The sequence below is a fragment of the Melanotaenia boesemani genome, chromosome 22, assembly GCF_017639745.1.
Source record: "Melanotaenia boesemani isolate fMelBoe1 chromosome 22, fMelBoe1.pri, whole genome shotgun sequence".
Classification (NCBI taxonomy): domain Eukaryota; kingdom Metazoa; phylum Chordata; class Actinopteri; order Atheriniformes; family Melanotaeniidae; genus Melanotaenia; species Melanotaenia boesemani.
In genome coordinates, this window is record NC_055703.1 from 13,964,107 (window position 1) to 13,980,860 (window position 16,754).

Genomic DNA, 16,754 nt, shown 5'->3' on the forward strand with positions numbered 1-16,754 from the left:
TCTTATGTGATAATGCCCACTATATTTGGTACAACCCAAAATAACACTGAAAGCGCAATAAAAATTCAACAGCAAAACATACTCAAAATTTTATCAACATAAAAAAAGGATAAACCTAAGTTGTTACATTAACTACTTACTATATATGTCTGGCTTTATTATTTATTTTTATGTTGTCTTAAGGACTAAAGAACATTGTGATTGTGCTAGTATTTCATCAGCATCACTCTTTTTTTCTGCATTGATAAAAAAAAAGGTGCTAAATTTTAACTTAAGTAAACTGATTATAATCCTTTGTGTCAGTATTTATGCTTCAATATTTGGCTTTATGCGTAAGTGCAGCGCAAAATAATTGGCGGCAGCTTCCTGTCACATGTTGCCTACAGTAAGATCATATGACCTCAGTCGATGAAAATGAAAGCTCAATGCTGCTGGATTGAACCTATAGTGTTTATTTTGATATTTAAAGCATGTTTTAACGCAAGTAATCAACTGACTAAACAACAGGTAAGACTGTGATTAAACTATGTTACACTGTAGTCTTTACTAGAGTGCGTAAATGGCTCCACACAACCTAAAAAACATGTTTTGTTGGACAATGTACAATACAGCTGCAAACACCATCCTTATTATTTATTTACTTACCATATTTACCATCCTTATACTCCTTATTTACCACTGTGGTTTTTCCGCAGGTATGTTGTCTCTGCGGTGGTACAGTCCTCAATGGCACTATGGTGGGTCAGTTTTGCTCTTCATCCGCTGGACGGATAGACGGTCGCTGCTGCATAAAGAATAACACTGACGATCCTGAACATATAATTGGGTAGGACTTTAATGTTGCTCTCATGTTCTGTCGGAAACAAATATGTTAGGGTTTGAATGCTATGATGTTGACTTTCGTATTATAGATCATATTTAATTAGAATTGTGTGTAAAGATATGAAAGACAATTAATTTTTGTAAGAACTTGGACTGCTTAAAGGTTGGGGTAAGTAATGTATAGGCCTTTGTTAATATCTTAGTTATACTCTTTGTTCATATCTAATGATACATGTATAAGCAAAGGACAAGTTGGTTCAGTACAACATTCTTGTTCTGTGTTTTACCCCCCCAGGTTGGACCTATCCAATTGTTCACTAACTCATGTGGACTATATCCAGGGAGCAGATACAGCGTCAATAATGTAATTACAATAAAATTCAATATCACAACCTTTTTGCACAATTAACATTGTGGGACTTTTGTTGCATAATAGAACCAAGTAAAATGGAACAGGAGTCCACTGCCTGGACAGTGTGACTACAGTTGATTGTGATCAAATGAGCCTATCTTACAAAAATCATTAATTTTGTGTTGACCCGTTCTGGAAAACAAACATCATGTATTCCCAAGTAAGAGCTCAGATAAGATATGAACATTCTTACAAAGTACACATTTGTTAAAGTTGTTAAGTTAACAATCTATTCCACTAAAAAGTAATACAACTCTGTGTGTTCTTGGGCAATTAAACCCACACTTCCACCAAATTCTGAGCATACTTGATTTTTAATTTCTGTCTTCTGTGACCTGTTTGTATTCCAGAGACCTCTCACTCAATCCTATTGTCAACATCAGTGACACAGCGTTTCAAGGATTTCGTGACCTAAATTACATGTAAGTATTCGGCTAAAGGGTTTCAATATCTTCGGTTCAAGCTTTATTTATTCCAATTTTATCTTAATGTCGTTAAGGATCTTGCCACAGGATATGAATTGTCCAGGAGGGAACGCTTCTTGGCAACAAATAGAAGTCAAATATGGAAACCGCTATTGTGAAGGTCAACTGAATATGTGCAACCAGACAGGACAGCTGTGTGAGTCTACTATGATTAGTCCCCAATAACATTTAAAGACAGCTACTTTTAATGCATGGCTTTTATTGACATTTAGTGGAAATCCACAGCCATGAACTGTCCAGAAAACTCCCTCTGTGCACCCTACGGTCCTGGATTCTATGAGTGCAGCTGTGCTGAGAAGTACCACGGATACAAGTGTCTTCGAGAGGTCAGTCTGTTATTTTTAGATTATGATTTAGTTTCATTACTAAGTTTATTACTAACAAACCTAAATGATTTGATTATCTGAAGTTAAGCATTTGTTAAAAATGTCGCCAGGGGGAGTTTCCAGCTCTCCAGGTGTTCGGGCCTCTTGCAGCATCTACAGTTGTGATTTCCTTCCTGCTGTGGGCCACCCAGAGACGTAAAGCCAAATCCGTCTGAGGCTCAGCTGCAGCAGACTGCTTTTAAACTGACACTCCTGAAAGGGACAATGCTGACACAGGCCAAGGTGAAGACAGGGTTCTTAAATATTTTATGGATGTTATACACTTTAAGGAGCAGCTGAATCTTAAAGGAAATTTAGAAACTGACATTTTCTTTTTATTTTTATCAGGGTAATTTTAGGGGAAAAAAAGACTTAATTTATAAAATGTCCTTTTTTTGTCACAACTGACACTTTTAACACTTTATTACATGCAGTCGACTGACATGAGAAAACCTGAACACTGAGGATAACGGTGTTAAACATGCACTGAATACAGTATGTTTAAGTTTATATGAATACTATAAGTTTTACAGTGTGCTTGAGAGATTTTGAGCCTACAAGTTATTGCATGTTGAACATGTGTTTTATAGGTAGAAGAAATCACAATCCCTGCTCCTAACCACCAAAACTACAAGTTGTACTGTGCTTTAATGGTGATTATAGTTACATAAATGCAAAGGTACCTTTTTTTCTTAAACTGAGGGACACTCACTTTACCTACTACAGCATCTCATCTATTTTTTTGGTTGTTACGTCTAAGAATGCAAAATGTTTAAAATGACCACAGAAAACCAGAAAAAAATAAACAGCCTGAGAAAATGGTTGCTCATATTTTCAGAACTACATTATAATAAAAAGTGCACAATAATGTTACAATTCAGAATCTGGAAATGTGCCTTTTTGTGTATTATCTCTTCTTCTCTTTTCAGCAGAAATTAGGGTTCCAATAAAGATTTAAAAATGAAGATCTTTTATTTACTTCTAGCCGTCATGCTGTGCATGAATTGTCAGTGTATTAAGTAAGAAAATTATTTAGGTTGTCTCAGTCTCGTATTTTGCCAAACTCATGAATGAACTAGGTTTGGTGCTAATGTGTTAAATACATGACTTCAACTTTCCTTAATTAATCGGAAAATTAATGCAATTATTGTTGAATATTGTAATAATAATGAAGTAATTACTATAAGAGTTAGTGCAAATCTTCAAATTTCCTTTTCTTCATAATAAACTTAATGTAGCTGTAAAATAAGAGATGAAGTACACCATCTGCTGAGAATTTAACCTTCCTGGTTCATGTCTCCACGTTTTGTTTGCTCAGGTTATTAAAAAAATAGAATATTTTATGGGAGGCATGAAACTCCCCTCATTTGCCTAAATTTCAGCTGTAATTTTCAAACATTCTGTAAGTTTGTTTTTGAGATGGCTCCATTAACATCTAACATCTTTTACCAAGAAAAAAAAGACTGTAAAATCACACACAGACACCATTTAAAAAAAAGTTTATGCCATTTCAGATATACATTTATTGCATGCTAAAAGCACGATATGGTGTGTTGTGTGCAAGCCTTCATGCACACAAACTTATGTGAAATGGAGATCACTGGTCCACATTTTTGACTCGCAGCACCACAGGGACCGAGGTGCACGGGATCATTCCCAGTTCCGTGATGACTAGATCCACAAAATCCGGTGGCGTGACATCATACACTAGGTTAAGCAGACCGAGAGAGAGCACTTGCTGCCAGTTCTCCAGCTGGGTCTTACCTTTACGGGTCACAATGAGGTCATCAGGGTCATCTGGAAAAGAAAGATAAGGATTTTATGAAGGAGAACCATTTAGTAAAAGCAGACAGTGAACTGAGAAGGTTTATTACCAAATACCTTCTATAGGACATTTATATGAAATCCTATTGAACAATTTGCATACCGAGTTCATTGGATACGAAGGAATCCGTCTGCACCCTCTCACAGAACTTGTAAGTCTCACAACACACCAGCACAGGCACATTAAGAGCTTTGGCCACCAGAGCTATCTGTGAAGTCCCCACTCGAGACATGACGTAACCATTGGCCAGGAGAGCATGAGCACCAAGAAACACCTTTGAAACCTATAATGAGGACATAAGGTGCTCAGACCTGAATCCTTTGTCTACTCTCTGGTCAAAATGATTTGACACCAACAATGCCTTGCTCAGTCTATTACAGCTTCATGACTACCTCTGGAAGGATGTAGGAGACAGCTGAGATGAGAACATAGGTGCAGCCGATGCCTTTCTGGACTAGGCGCCTCAGGGCCTCCCTGCCTTCAAGCCGAGGCCTGCTGTCCACCACTATGACGCGGAATTTCCTGCCTTTCTCAAAAGCTTCATACAGGATGTGGTTGACCAGGGACGAGCTGACCGATAAAGCGAAAGAAAGAGCAAAAGTAAATTGGGTGATGTTTGAGGACAATGTGGAAGGAATGAGCTTAAGAGGCAATACAAAAACAGGAAAGAGAAAGTCAATGCAAAGAGAATGTGTCCAGACATACAAATGTTGTGGATATTTGACATTATAAACTAGTGAGAATAACAAGGAAACTGTTAAACAGCAGCAAGTAACCACATACCAACATGTCAGCTTTTAGTGGCTTACCATCCATAAACTAGGATGACATCTCCATCACTGATCTTTTCTATGGAGTACTCAGCAATAGCCTCAGCAGCCAGAGTGATCCTCTCGTTAATGTACAACTCAATACGACTGAGTAGTTTTTCCTTCGCCTATGAACATACAACAGAAAGCGAGAATAACAATGCTGTGTGTGTGCGGGTCAGTAATACTTCTTTAAAGGGTCACACTAACCTCTTCTTCCTTAAACTGACTGGGAATATTGGAGATCTCTTTCTTTATGTATTTGATTGCGTTACCCATGCTGGCTGACAGGGGGCGACACTGATTCAAAAAACTAAAAGAGAAAAGGCAAAAATAAGTATTTAAAGTATAACCCAAAAAACATAACTGGTGAATTATTTAGTTTACAAAGTGGTAAATTATGCAAAACCTTAATAATGCTTCATGACTAACAGTAGAGGCTTTTATTTTTTTTGGAATACCTGATATAAGGTTTCAGCTTGTTGACCAAGTCTCTTGATAGCTCTTCATTTGGAGGTGTTGTATAATCCCTTATTACCTGAAGGAAGAAAGACTCTTGAGCTCATTTTACAAACTGTAAATGTGTTCACAACATATAAAAGAAAAGGCAGATGTTTACATCATACTAATTTTAGATTTATGCCTCAAATCTAGAACCCTTATTTCCTTTTTCATAAAAATCCACACCAGTCAACATCTGACCTTTGAGCGTAACGGGAAGCAGTGGTCACAGAAGAAAATGATGAGAACACAACAGCCAGGGGGATACAGTCATTTTCAATGTGGCAATGTGGGTGCTGCAGAGCTCACTTTTTATTTAAAGAAGAGAAATGTTTATAGATCGTAACGTCTCATTTGGAGATTCTGAAACTGACAACACTGTTGATCTATTTGAACCGTTGTTACTGAGCGACTCCTCAGCTCACTCCTACTCAAGCTAAGTAAACTCAGCTTTATTAATACCCATGTGCTTTATAGGACAAATGATACATATATACAGACAAAAGCAAATAAATTAAACAAAAAGCTAAAGATTAAAGGAGTAACTAAATTAATAAAACAATTATAGGACTATTCCAAAATCAAGAATCCTAACTAAGTTGTCAAGTACGTATTATCAGAGTGTTTCAACACAGTGCAGGATGCAGTGCAATGTCATTCCTTCAAGTTGCTGTTGCCATAGTTACAGGTCTGGCAGGTGTACCTGTGTTTAAAGAATCTGCATTCACCCTCTAATTATAGTGTTTTGAGAAAAAAAAAAAAAGAAGAGTAAGGAGGTGGGCCCACAGTATGTCTGGATAATAAAAATAAGTAAAATTTTAGGGACACACAATTAAGACTGATCATCTTTTCATTAGACTTTACACTAATGAAATATTGAATTTTTTTCAGCTTTTGCCCAAGTATCAGAAAACGAAATTAAACAAGATGACATCCCATTTCAGAATACATCATTATTAAAAAACAAAGCAAAAACAGAAGCATAGCTTTTAACTTCCATTACAGCTTAATTACACAGGAGAAACAACATTAACGTTATAAAAGGAGCAAGACTGAATGGTGTACACTTAATGAGATAGTACCTGTTTGAATGCATGCAGCAGGGCAACCGAGCGAGCATTGGATCCTGCCACGATACCTTGTGAATACTGGAGGCCCAGTCGGACAATAGCTGGATGAATCACCGTGGAAGGAATGCTGCAAACAACAACAATAACAAAGCTCAGTGGTACAAATACTGAAGGAGGATTTAGGGGACAAAGGCAATTTGTCAGTAAATAATCAAATCATTGTCAAACAAAACAAACAAGCACCTTCTCTTAATAGAACATTCCCAGTTTACCTGAGCTGCTGTGTTAGAGGGGTTTTGCGACTGTATTGATGGAGATGAGAAAACAGGCTGACTTTGTAGCCGTAGTCTGACCGAAGTGGGATCTGAATCACACACACACAAAAACAGAAAAACAATCCAGAGATTTCATGGATTAAAACCGAACTGTGAACAATGAGGCACAGCTTGGACACTGAATGACACAAAATACTGAATAACTTAAAAAATGAACACAAAAAGAAACTCACAGTCAAACAAGAAATATAACCAGACTATGAGAACATGTGATTTTCTTTTACTCTTCAAACTTACTTAAAAATATACCCAAAAAAATAAAAAATAATAAAAAACATAATACATTCAGTATGATCATTTTGTGGCGGTGTTGGAAAACAAGCATTAAGGGTTAGCAAACAAACAACAGCAGAAAAATATTAACAGCACACGTTTTCTAAAGCCTGTCCTTCATGGCTAATACCTTTTTAGCAGCATTGTACCTTGGTGTCTGTAAGAAATGTTAGGAATAATTACATGCAGTTCTAACAGATTGTAACTTAATGCAAGGCTACAATAGTTAAATTTTGGGGTAAAATACAAAAATAACAGCAAATAAATCTAACAAATAAACATTTTTAAATAAAGTAGTTGTGCCTGGTAGTGCTATTTAGCAGACTATGCTAAAAGCATGCCATCAAGTCAGAAAAAAAAGCATGCTCTCTGTTTTAAGGGTTTTTAGAAATTGTGTCCAACCTGTTGTCTTTCCAATTTCTTGGCCAGTTTCTTTAAAACATCTGGGTTGTCCACTTGAATGTGTTCTGGGAGCCTCTTCACCACTGTAAATACAAAGAGTTTGATTTTCCCCAGCTCAGATGGGCTGAAGTGTGGAGTCTGCAGGACCCTGAAAATGCCTTGACATAAAAAATGTTGCAAGATGGCGCAACACAGACCAAAACATTGTCACTGGATCATAGTTCAACTCTGTTGGACTGCAGCTGTAATATAACTCAGACCTGGACTTAATCTGTTCTTTCATGATGGTTCTTTCATTATATTAAACAGTATTCATCACTTATGTTGTAAGAGACAGTAATATTTTGGTTTTGTAACATATTACAGTAGGTTATTACAGATTATGAAACTTTACTGCCACGTGGGAATTAACTTCATAGGTGTAACTGTACCTGGCTGCAGCTCACTAGGTGGTGCTTTCTGTTTGCTTGTGAAAGCCTGCTGTCCTGTCTCCCCTTTCTTGTTTTGTTTGCTGGCCCTATCAGCCTCTTGCCGAGCTCTCCTTTCAGCTTTCAGCTCAGCTTTACTCTTGGCAGACTTGTCTGCTGGGGCAGAAGCCTCTGAGGCAGGCACGGAAACTGAGACAGGAGCAGGCACTGCTGGAAGAGCTGCAAAAGACCATTTATACACAGATGTCAGGGTAAAAGCTTATTCATGGTGAATGATTGAAACATTTTAACAACTTAAAAATCCAATAGGTAATGAATAGACATTTGCCAGATTTAGATTCTTATTGCATGGCAATCTGATATAAATTTCTCTGTGACATTAATCCAGGCACAAGCCTTTTCAGGTGTCAACATGCACCTTTCTGTGTTGAGGATTGAGCTGGAGGCTGGGGTGCAGCAGCCTTTGGTTTCTTTTCTTTTTCACTTTCCTGTGAAACCTTGTCATCTTTTTTCTCTTTGTTTTTCTTCTGCTGTTTCTTCTCTTTCCTTAGCCGTTGCTTCTCCTCTTTGGTCAGCTCTTTGCCTTCACTCTGTTTGGTCAGAACATATCAAAGAAAGTAAGGAAAATATTTTTTTATTACTGTAGAAACCAGCCTCATGTGAAACTTTAAAAAGGAAAAAAGGAAAAAATAAATAAATAAATAAATAAGCCAACCTTTGCACGTTCAATTTCATCTTTCCTGTCTGGTCCATCTGTAAGACGAGTAAAAATTAATACACAAATAAAGTGGTGGTGGATGAGCTAGCAAAGTAATCTCAGATGATAATGCTGGCTGTTTATAACAATGCATTGGCAAGGTTTATGAAGTGTTGACACCAGTCAGAACTCCGCTACTTGTAACTTCTCCAAAGCGCACTGATCACCAAATACACCGATAGAGTAACTTTAAAAACTACTCGAAAAAATGATGCAATACCATCACGACGTGTGTAGTTGAACTACACTGTCTATGCTAACGTTAGCAGTGCTCGCATCTAGAAATTATCACTACTTCAAGCCTTAACTAAAACCGCCAAACAAAGACTTTACGTAAAAGATCGTTCTTTGTTACAACCTATTTTTAAAAAAACAAAAATACTTAGAAACTGACATAAATCCCAGCTGTTAAACACTCATAAGCTCACCTGTCACTCCACTGTCAGCCATCTTTACGATGCGGCTTCTCTTCCTCTGCTGCTACAAAAACCACCGTCCAGCAAAACTCACATCGCCCCCTGGTGGAAGTAAGACGTGTAGTGCAGCGCAATCTGGGAGATTGTCCAAACTGCGTTAATGGCGTATTAGCGTGGACTGCGTTAAACTGAATTGAAAATAAAATAAAATAAAATAAAATAAAATAAAATAAAATAAAATAAAATAAAATAAAATAAAATAAAATAAAATTGTGAGAATGTAAATGTATATGTGGATTTATGTTTTATGTGGACTTGCTTTATCTTTTTTCTTGCAAGATAGTGCTTCACTTATGCTTTGTAGTTGTTTATCATTCTCTGTTCAGTATTCAAATTACAGTCTTTGTCAAAAGTAATTATAATTCTATTACAACCATGTCAATGTTGTAAATGCTTTTTAAAATTAAAATATTAAATGCAGAATTTTTTCCCTGGATTTTTCCTCAGTTATTTTCTCAAGTAAGTGATTGCTTGTTTAGATTGAGGAAATTCAGAAATTAGTAAAAAAAAAAAAAAAAAAAAAAAAAAAAATGATGACACAAACTTTGCTAGTTTGCTTCCAAGTAATATATGACCAGCTATCAGATAAATGTAGAGAACTGATTTAACTTCTTACAGCTTTACATCCAGTATATTAACTTGATTACCACTTTTTTTCCTTACATTTTTATTTTTATTTTACAAACGTGTGAAACTTTCTTTACTTCTCATTGTGTATAGGGATATATAGTATTTTAATCAGGCCTTGCTTTGTGTAAAGTTACAGTACTTTTAATACATGAGTAGCACTTTTTGTTACTTTTACCTTACTTAAATTTTCTTTATTTATGTTTTGTGATGTTACTCATGTTTTTGAAGAAATTGCTGGTTTAACCTCAGAGTAATTTTGTGGGACTTTTGCTCTCTGATTAACACTTCAAAACAACTAAAATGGGTGATGGCAAAATGGATTTGCAATTTGGAATAATAAAAAAAAGCCCAGAGTTTTGTTCTTTTTTTCTTCATATATTTGGATCCACATTAGAGCTTTACATACAAGATAATTTATTTCACATTGGACCATGGAAGATTAAACCTGCTCTTAAGAATGTTTTGTTGCACACAGTTTAACATCTACTGCAACACAAAAAAACATAACTAAAAACTAAACTTATTACTGTAAACACGATGGCTGCCTGGATCCTGTGTGTTCCGTCCAACATGTGAATGAATTTGTTTATTCAAATAGTAAATGGTCTTTACTTATATAGCACTTTTATCCAAAGCACTTTACACCCATTCACACACTGATGCATGCAAGGCGCTCAACCACGACCAATCAGGAGCAATTTGGGGTTTGGTGTCTTGCTCAGGGACACCTCGCATGAGTTCTCTGGGCCGGGATCAAACCTGCAACCGGCAACCATTGGGTTATAGGACAACCACTCTACCTACTGAGCCATGCCGCCTCTGTATTCAACTGTAAGCAGTCAAGACTGTTTTGTCTACGTCATGAGCATTCCAAACCTCACACAGTATAGGACAAAAGTTGCAAATAATCTCTGTTTTCTTTATGAATTAGTCAGAATACAGGAAAAATGTGCAGTGAACACTTTAAAAAAAGTCATCCTTTCTTTTAGTAGTTTTAAGCAATAGTTCTCCAGGCTTCTTGAAGGACACTCCAAAGCTCTTGTTTGGCTTTTGGCTGCTGATGCTTCAGTAATGTTGAGGTTCAGACTCAGACTGGCATACCTCAGCTTTTTTCCTTGTTTCCTTTCCTAAGAATGACAACTTGACAGCCACACTTCCACTGAGACCATTTCAGATGAGGCTTCAGCTGACAGCAGATGGATGAACTAAACTATCACATGCATCTTTTAGATATTGTGTCAGGTCTGGATTTTCTTTTTTAACCATTTCTAAAGAACATCACTTTCAGATACTGTTTATCTGCTGTGGACAGTTTTTACTTCTTTTGTTCTCCACTTTATCTAGTTTGCTCAAAGCCCACATCACATACCATGCTGAGATATGCATGTTTTTAGCAATTAGCTCTTTGAAAATTATTTATTGGTGCAAAAAGACTCTTTATGTCTGTCAAACAGTGTTATCTTTGGCATTTATGCAGACTAAACAAAAGAAGTTGGAAAAAAATTACAGGCTATGAGTACTACAGTACAAAAGATACAATTTAAAATAATTTCTTTTCAAGTTGTCTGTTATGTGCAGACAAAACATCCCTTAAGTCAAATGCCTTTATTTGCTTATGCTAATTTTTTTTTAACAAAAAAACATACTTTGATAGACATTCAGAAAAACTGTTGGTCAAGAGATTTGCATAAAGGCTTGACTGATTGGAAACAAAATACACAGAAATGAAGGGCAACCCAGGAGCTATGAACAATATGTGACCAGTGATGATCAAACCTCATTTCTGGTCATACAAATCAAAAAAGTGGCAAAATGTGTATAGATTTGAAGGTTTACAAATATGTATTATAATATGTTTGAAATATTTTCATGGACAAGTTAAGAAAAAAAACTTCTTATTTATAGGTGGACTAGATTAATAAATAAAATGTATTGAAATCAAAACCTTTATTTATTAAAACACATTGTTATACTGGAAACAACCAACACCAAGAAAAAAATAAGAGAATTATGATCAAATATCTATATTTTTCATAGGACTACCACCTCCGGTTTAAGCAAGGATTCACCACAATGCCACTGTGTCTTTATTTCCACGCTGACAGAATTCACGACGCAGTAGCTGGTTGAAGGGGACCAAACCTCACTGAAACACCTGACTTGGTTCCGTTTGACCAGCCACAGCAAGGCGTGTTGCTTCGGCTGTAAGAGGCAGAGCAAAAAAAAAAAGAAAAGAAAAGGAGGAGTGGTCATGCACAGAGGAAGAGGAGTCAGAAAAAGGTGGGGGGTAGAAGGTGGACCTCATGTGTTGGCAAGTTGTCAGGTCCTCTCCAGTGATACCTGATGAAACACACAGAGAAAAAGAAGATTATTAATGAGTCAGTCTGAGTGTCGCTGCGTTACCAAGCAGAAAGTTCCTATTTAGAGGTTTGGGAACCCTGACAACTGGTGACATCTCCTCTCTTCCTTCCAAACCCGGCCTACAGGAGCGAACTTTCACCCTCAGTGACAGCTTCACATCTCTGCCCTCCCTCCCCTCTTCCTTTTTTGAATTCTGTGGTTGCTATAATGGGTGACATCTGTGGTCTGTCAATCCTCCTTGACTGTCAGCAGTTGGGGCAGGGCAGGAATTTTTCAAGAAGTCCCTGAGACCCGATCAGTGGCCCTGGGAGTAATGCTAACTGTACACGTGTCTGAGCTGAAGGAGAGGGAATAGGCCTTTCACCTGTTGTCCGGCCACACACACACACACACACACACACACACATACACATGCTCATGAACTCTGTCAACCCCCTCCCATCTCATAAAACAGACACAGGCAACAATGATGAATGAAAGTCATGCATAGAAACCAAGAAAAAAGTAAAACCAGAAATGTTTTATCTCTTCTGTGTGGCTGATGCTCAAGTCCCCTTGAAACCACACACTTCCTTACATTCCATAAGTGGTGTATTAATATGGGGATATAAGGAAGCATGTCCTCACAAGGGGCAACAACTGGATCCATTGCTCCTCGGACACAAAGCACCCTTTCATAGCCACAGATGAAGAGGAGTGGGAACAACTGGCTAAATAATGGTTAACTGTGACAGAGAACAGAGCTACAGAAACACATTTTAAGTTGAATTTTTGTGGCTCATTGCCTTACTCCTCACTCAAGCAAGAAAAAAGTAGGATTTTTAATGGTTAAACATAAATATTAGTAGTTTAATGAACTGCTGTGATGCTGGTGTAAATAACTCTAAATGGCTTGTCAAATGTCTGCTTTATTTCTTAAACAGCAACTTAATTTGATCCCAAAAAAGATATAAAAATCTGTTTTAAAAACATAATCAATTGAATAAATATTTGATACACATTTGAAAAGTTTGTACTCACTTTGAATGGACTCTTCTCCTTCCTAATGTGCTTTTCTTGTAGAGTAGTTGAGGTTAAGAAGGAGCCTGAGTCTGCCTCTCCTTCAAGATAGTCTAGTGGTAACTTTCTTGATAAATCTAACCGTTGTTATATCAACCAGCTAGAAAGCAAATGGCCATTTAAAAAGCTGACCCCTTCTACTGTGATTAGACAGTGACTGTTACTCTACGAAACACACATCAAGGCACAGAGTTTCCTGATTTTTTCCTGTGTCGCACCTCAATTTCCCTTCAACTGACAGAGGTGTCAGGCTTTGCCACATATTGTTGTTTTTTAATAAAACTAAGAGAAACCAGCAAACAACTGGATCAACATTTGGTTTTACTCACACTGTGCTGCAAGGAAAGTGAACCATGAGATATAAAAGAACTTCTAGGGTACAGAAAACTTTACCTTGTTCAAAATCTCTGTGTACTGTAGACTTAAATAAAAAGTTATGATCAAAATCACGTAATAACAAAACAGTTAAAATTCAGACCAGCTTTGGTCCTTGTTCCTGAAGCTGCACCTCTTTCTTTCTATCCACCCAACTCATCTTAATCTTTCCTTCCACTTCAGCTCTCCTGCGATCAACCATCCTCCTTAGAATCTGACCGGTGAATTGTGCCCAGAAGAGGCCTTGCAGACTGGCCTTTTCTATCCCCACCAGGAGCAGCCCCCCTCTGATGCGGCCTCCCACCTGTTGGTGTCCTTTAGAAGCCCCGGGCCTCTCCTGCGCCTCCTGTCCGGCCCAATCAGGGCCCTGACAGGGGGGAGCCAGCCTGTGAAATCACACCTCTCAGCTGTTCACACTGGGCTTGAGACACCCTACACCCCTACGGCGCTCCGTTCAGCCCCCGCCCCAACTCACCCTGCCTCTATTTTACACCGAATGTTAATGGCTCCTTTTTGGAAGCAAAAAAAAAAAAAAAAATTGAGGGTAAGACAGGGAAGAAACAAGGAAGCAACTGCAAGATGGGTGTGTTTTACTGGGTTTTGGGGGTGTCGTCAGAGCAGCAGTTATAGCAGGCCTGGAGTCACAGCTGAAGTCAAGCTTGAGTTTCATCCCACTTTGGTCTCTGGGCTTCACATCAGCCTCATTGTATCATTTGGGAGGCTCACTGTAACCAGATGCATTAAAAGTGGGCTTTTTTAAAAATGTAATTAGGTGATGATTTTTATCAGACAGTCAGGTTACAACACAATCCACCAAATATAATAAACCCACTGATAAACTACTATGTTAAACTTTTGTCCACCAAGCACAGGCAGTGATACATAAGAAGAGGGAGCATGCATGCGTGCGTGCTCTTCTAGTATCATAAAAACAAGCAATAAATTCTCAAGTATTTCCAAATAGTCAAGGTGACCACTCCATCATGACTCTTACAAAACAATGAATATGAGAGACGTGTTCTACTAAAAAAAAGAAACTCAAAATAACCCAAGAATGAATGATATCTTTTCAGTAAAGATATAGAACAACAATTTTGAGTATATGACCGCTCAGTGGTATCAGTGTGAATATACAGTAATTACTAATGCTGTAGAGGCAAATGGGCCGAGCTCAGGGGTTCATTTTCCTCTGCAGCAAGCACAAGCCGCTCCACTAAGGTCAACACCTGTGTTCTAAAATCAGCACTAGGGTTGGGTGTGATAGGAACCCGGGCCTCATTCACAGAAAGCTGGAGCTCAGAGAGGGGGCTTATATTGAAACCTAATGCTCTCGCTATTTTCGAGGTGCTCACCATCCACAAATAGCATCCCCGCACTGCATCTTTGTAGCTCCCGTTTTCCTCAGCCACAGGATGTTGTCTAAATTTGACAGTTGTTCATTATTTCCCTTGGCCCAGAGGCAGGGTGTATCACAAATGCAACATTTCCACTAATGTCAGCTATGCGCCAAGGCCTCACTAGTGATATCTGGGTACAGGCAGTATCCAATGACATTTGCTGTTGAGTGGTTTCTTGGTCACTTGCACTAGACACATCAGTAAAGACTCAAATCGCAACCCTGCTGTTCCTCCTGGTTGGACAGCTGATCACTGTCACATTCGCTCACTCTTAGGCCTCTCATCTAATCATCTGTTTCGCCTTCATCATGTGCCACTCATCATGCAAAAGAGCTCATCTTACATGCGTCTTCTTCTTTCATTTGTCAGCCTGTGCTTTGTTTATTTTTTTTAAGGTCTGGTTATCATTTAAAAATTGAATCAACCCCTAACATGTTCATTAAATATACAAGTCCTCTCAAGAACAATTGAACCAAAATAGGACTAAGACATCACAGTACTTCTGCTGAACTGCTCGATCTCTGCATTTTGGCCATAGAGGTTATTTTAAGCCTGTGTTTGCATACCGGGGCCTCCGTTTGCTAATCACTTTGTTCCCCTCTGTCATACCCATCTGCCCTCTTGCCAGTGTCCCACTGCTTCTGAGGAGGTCACAACACACTTCTCTTGGCATAGTGAAATAATGTCCCTTGAGGCTGCAGGTAGGAGTAGACAGAGTCACCTCAGAACAGTTTCTGCACAAGTGGATGGCATTACAATCCACTGGTATAAATAAACTAGCAGCTGATATCAGATCAGGTCCTGAACATGCACAGGAGCACTCAGATTAACCTCATATTCTCACAGGAAACAGCATGTGATGGAAAATTAACTTTATAAGATTATATGAGAGTTTTAAGTTGTTAAACAAGGTAATGATATGAAAAAAAGGTCTAAATGTTTTTTAATTAGAAGAAGACTGACTTTCAGAAGGACAAACACAAAAAGTTAAAGTGAGCTGCTGAATTTGAACAAAGTCAAAGCAGTGCCATGTTGTTGAATCATTACGTGATCTGATTTTAATGCCACTCTCTGTCCTTCCCTTGGCACACCAGTTGCCAGGACTGAGGTTGACACAGCTGTTGAAGGCAGCACAGTCCCTTGTGGTGAAGCAATGGAGCAGAAAGGTCAAAGGACAGCAGCATTTAGGCGAACAGAGAGAACAGGTGATGGAGAGGTGAAGGGAACTTACTCACTTGACGCACACAGAGGGACAAAGGGATTTAGACGGATGCTTTGACGCCATTAGATGTGAGGCTGAACATGGGCAGATTACAGAAGGAGCCCACAACACACACATTCACGGCTCCAATGAAGAGGGCTGCACTTCATTGGAAACAAGGCTCTTTTCCCAGAAATACAATATATATGCCAAAAACAGACTAAAAAAAATCCAAAATAAGATGGAAAAGAGATGCAGGACACAAACAAATGAAAGCAAACTTTATTGAGAAGCAAAATTATCCAAAATGATAATCCAATGAGAGTTACAGAGATGTGACAAATGGGTACAAAATGAGACAGAAGAATTTACACCAACATAGCTAAATGAGCAAAATAACAACAAAAACCAGGCCACAAAATAAGCATGAATGGATGTAAAATGCAGGAGGGGATGAAAACTAGCATAATGAGATTTAAAAAAATACAAAATACAAAAAAAAAAAAAAAAAAAAAGTTAAATAAATCAAATAATCTTCAACTCATTCAATTGGAGACACAAAACAACTATAAATATCTCCATGTTAAAATACAACTGTTTAGCCGCTGGAGGCTGAACAGTTAAATAAATGGTGGTTACTTTTGATCACAACCTGTTTCTGTAAAGATTACATTTAATGAGGTTCTGTTATTAGGCTATAGTCTGATAGTGAAGCCCCAAAAGGTGTTAAAACAGGAAACCCATCCTGGACTTTTCTCACCTGCATGCAAT

At 38.0% G+C, this 16,754-nt stretch overlaps 2 protein-coding genes and 1 long non-coding RNA gene across 3 annotated transcripts; 1 reads left to right on the forward strand and 2 right to left on the reverse strand.

The window, feature by feature from the left end:
- Positions 1-365: 365 nt before the first annotated feature.
- atraid (all-trans retinoic acid-induced differentiation factor) lies at positions 366-2,528 on the forward strand. Its single transcript, XM_041976661.1, has 7 exons — positions 366-507; positions 696-826; positions 1,118-1,186; positions 1,585-1,656; positions 1,734-1,855; positions 1,945-2,045; positions 2,156-2,528. The coding sequence occupies exons 1-7, from the start codon at positions 409-411 to the stop codon at positions 2,258-2,260; spliced, it is 699 nt and encodes a 232-aa protein (XP_041832595.1). The 5' UTR covers positions 366-408; the 3' UTR covers positions 2,261-2,528.
- Positions 2,529-2,843: 315 nt separating this feature from the next.
- eif2b4 (eukaryotic translation initiation factor 2B, subunit 4 delta) lies at positions 2,844-8,978 on the reverse strand. The gene is made up of 13 exons (XM_041976659.1): positions 8,913-8,978; positions 8,443-8,480; positions 8,146-8,317; positions 7,731-7,946; positions 7,300-7,382; positions 6,562-6,653; positions 6,302-6,416; positions 5,180-5,256; positions 4,929-5,031; positions 4,719-4,846; positions 4,302-4,479; positions 4,012-4,192; positions 2,844-3,881 (listed from the first exon to the last, which is right to left on the reverse strand). The coding sequence occupies exons 1-13, from the start codon at positions 8,932-8,934 to the stop codon at positions 3,682-3,684; spliced, it is 1,605 nt and encodes a 534-aa protein (XP_041832593.1). The 5' UTR covers positions 8,935-8,978; the 3' UTR covers positions 2,844-3,681.
- Positions 8,979-10,992: 2,014 nt separating this feature from the next.
- Positions 10,993-13,656, reverse strand: LOC121634282. Its single transcript, XR_006009203.1, has 2 exons — positions 12,972-13,656; positions 10,993-11,930 (listed from the first exon to the last, which is right to left on the reverse strand). It is a non-coding gene; the product is annotated as an uncharacterized LOC121634282 (long non-coding RNA).
- Positions 13,657-16,754: the final 3,098 nt, after the last annotated feature.